This window comes from Dendrobium catenatum, unplaced genomic scaffold (genome assembly GCF_001605985.2).
Source record: "Dendrobium catenatum unplaced genomic scaffold, ASM160598v2 original_scaffold_123563, whole genome shotgun sequence".
NCBI classification, from domain to species: domain Eukaryota; kingdom Viridiplantae; phylum Streptophyta; class Magnoliopsida; order Asparagales; family Orchidaceae; genus Dendrobium; species Dendrobium catenatum.
In genome coordinates, this window is record NW_021441998.1 from 427 (window position 1) to 1,975 (window position 1,549).

Genomic DNA, 1,549 nt, shown 5'->3' on the forward strand with positions numbered 1-1,549 from the left:
CATGTATTAACTCCAAACATCTTATTGCTCTCCATGATTTTTCATATGGAAAAGACTTTCTAGCTTGCTTTCCCATAACACAAGCTACACAAATTCCACCAAAGTACACTTTAGGCAAAGCATAAACCATCTTCTTTTGATATAATAATTTCAAACCTCCCATATATAAATGACCATATCTAAAATGTCATAATTCAGCATCAAATATTTTCTTGGCTATCAAAACTTTTCTTGAACTGCTGAAATATTGAGTGGAAATTTTTTATTTGGAGCCATCTGAATTCTTGCAATTTGTTGCTTATTTTTTTGTCTTCAATTTTAATGTCTTTTCATCAAATTCAACTTTATATCCACTATTGATTAATTGCCCAATGCTTAGCAAATTATGTGCAAGTTTTGGAACATACAAAACATCATGTAATAGCTTTACCTTGTCATCATTTGTCCCAACAACAATGCTCCCCTTGCCTTCAACTTGAACAACATTATTATCACCAAATATGACTTTTGATTTCTTTGACATATCAATCTCTTTGAAAAAAAACTTCATTCCAGTCATGTGATTAGAACAACCACTATCAAGGAACCAAATTTCTGAAATATCACAATCACCTTGGAAATGTGTCATAAATAGATTATTTTGATCTGTTGTCTTATCCGCAATATTGGCTTGTTTTTGTTTGGACCAACATATATCTTCTGAATGTCCAAACTTCTTACAAAAATCACACTGCACTTTATCTTTGTCTTCTTGATTCCTTTGTTTGTTCCAATAATTTGTCTCAATATGACCAAACTTCTTACAATAATAACATTGCTTTTGACCTCCACTTGATCTTTTATCTCCATAGAACCCTCTTCCACGAAAAGCACCACGACCACCTCTTCCTACATAAGCACTTTCTGCTCCTCTTCCACGACCTCCTTCTTTGTTGCCACTAGTTGAAAATTCCTTCACTTGAAATGCCTTTTCAACTGTCTTCAATTCTCTTCTGTTTATTCTCTCCTCATGAGACATCAATGAACTCATCATTTCATCAAAAGAATACCCAACGAGGTCTTTGGATTCTTCAATAGCAGCCACTACATGTTCAAAATTTGTTGGAAGACTCCTTAGAACTTTGGAGACTACCTTCTCATCAGATATTTGCTATCCAAATGATCGCATTTTGTTCACAATTGTTGATACCCGAGAGAGATATGTTTGAACACCTTCTCCTTCATTCATATTCATAGCTTCAAAATCGCGTCGCATAGATTGCAACTTTACTGTCTTTACTCTTATTGAACCTTGAAATTCTTTCTCCAAAATATCCCAAGCTTTCTTTGATGTCTCTGCCATAAAAATTCTTGAAAATACACTATCATCCATAGCTTGTTGAATGAAAAACAAAGCCTTTGAATCCGTCTTCTTGTTATCATTATTTCTCCCTTCATCTTCTCCAATTTGCACATCATTTAGCACAAGATCCCATAAATCTTTTGACTTAAACAAATTCTTCATTTTGATATTCCAAAACTCATACTTCTCACCATTGAAGATGGGAAT

General features: G+C 33.7%; 1 protein-coding gene across 1 annotated transcript; it reads right to left on the reverse strand.

Annotated features, from left to right (window-relative positions):
• Positions 1-430: 430 nt before the first annotated feature.
• Positions 431-1,504, reverse strand: LOC110103503 (the record flags this gene model as incomplete). The annotated part of the gene is made up of 2 exons (XM_020832248.1): positions 1,271-1,504; positions 431-1,150 (listed from the first exon to the last, which is right to left on the reverse strand). Coding segments are annotated over exons 1-2 (954 nt in total), but the record flags the coding sequence as incomplete, so codon positions are not given.
• Between the last annotated feature and the right edge of the window lie 45 nt (positions 1,505-1,549).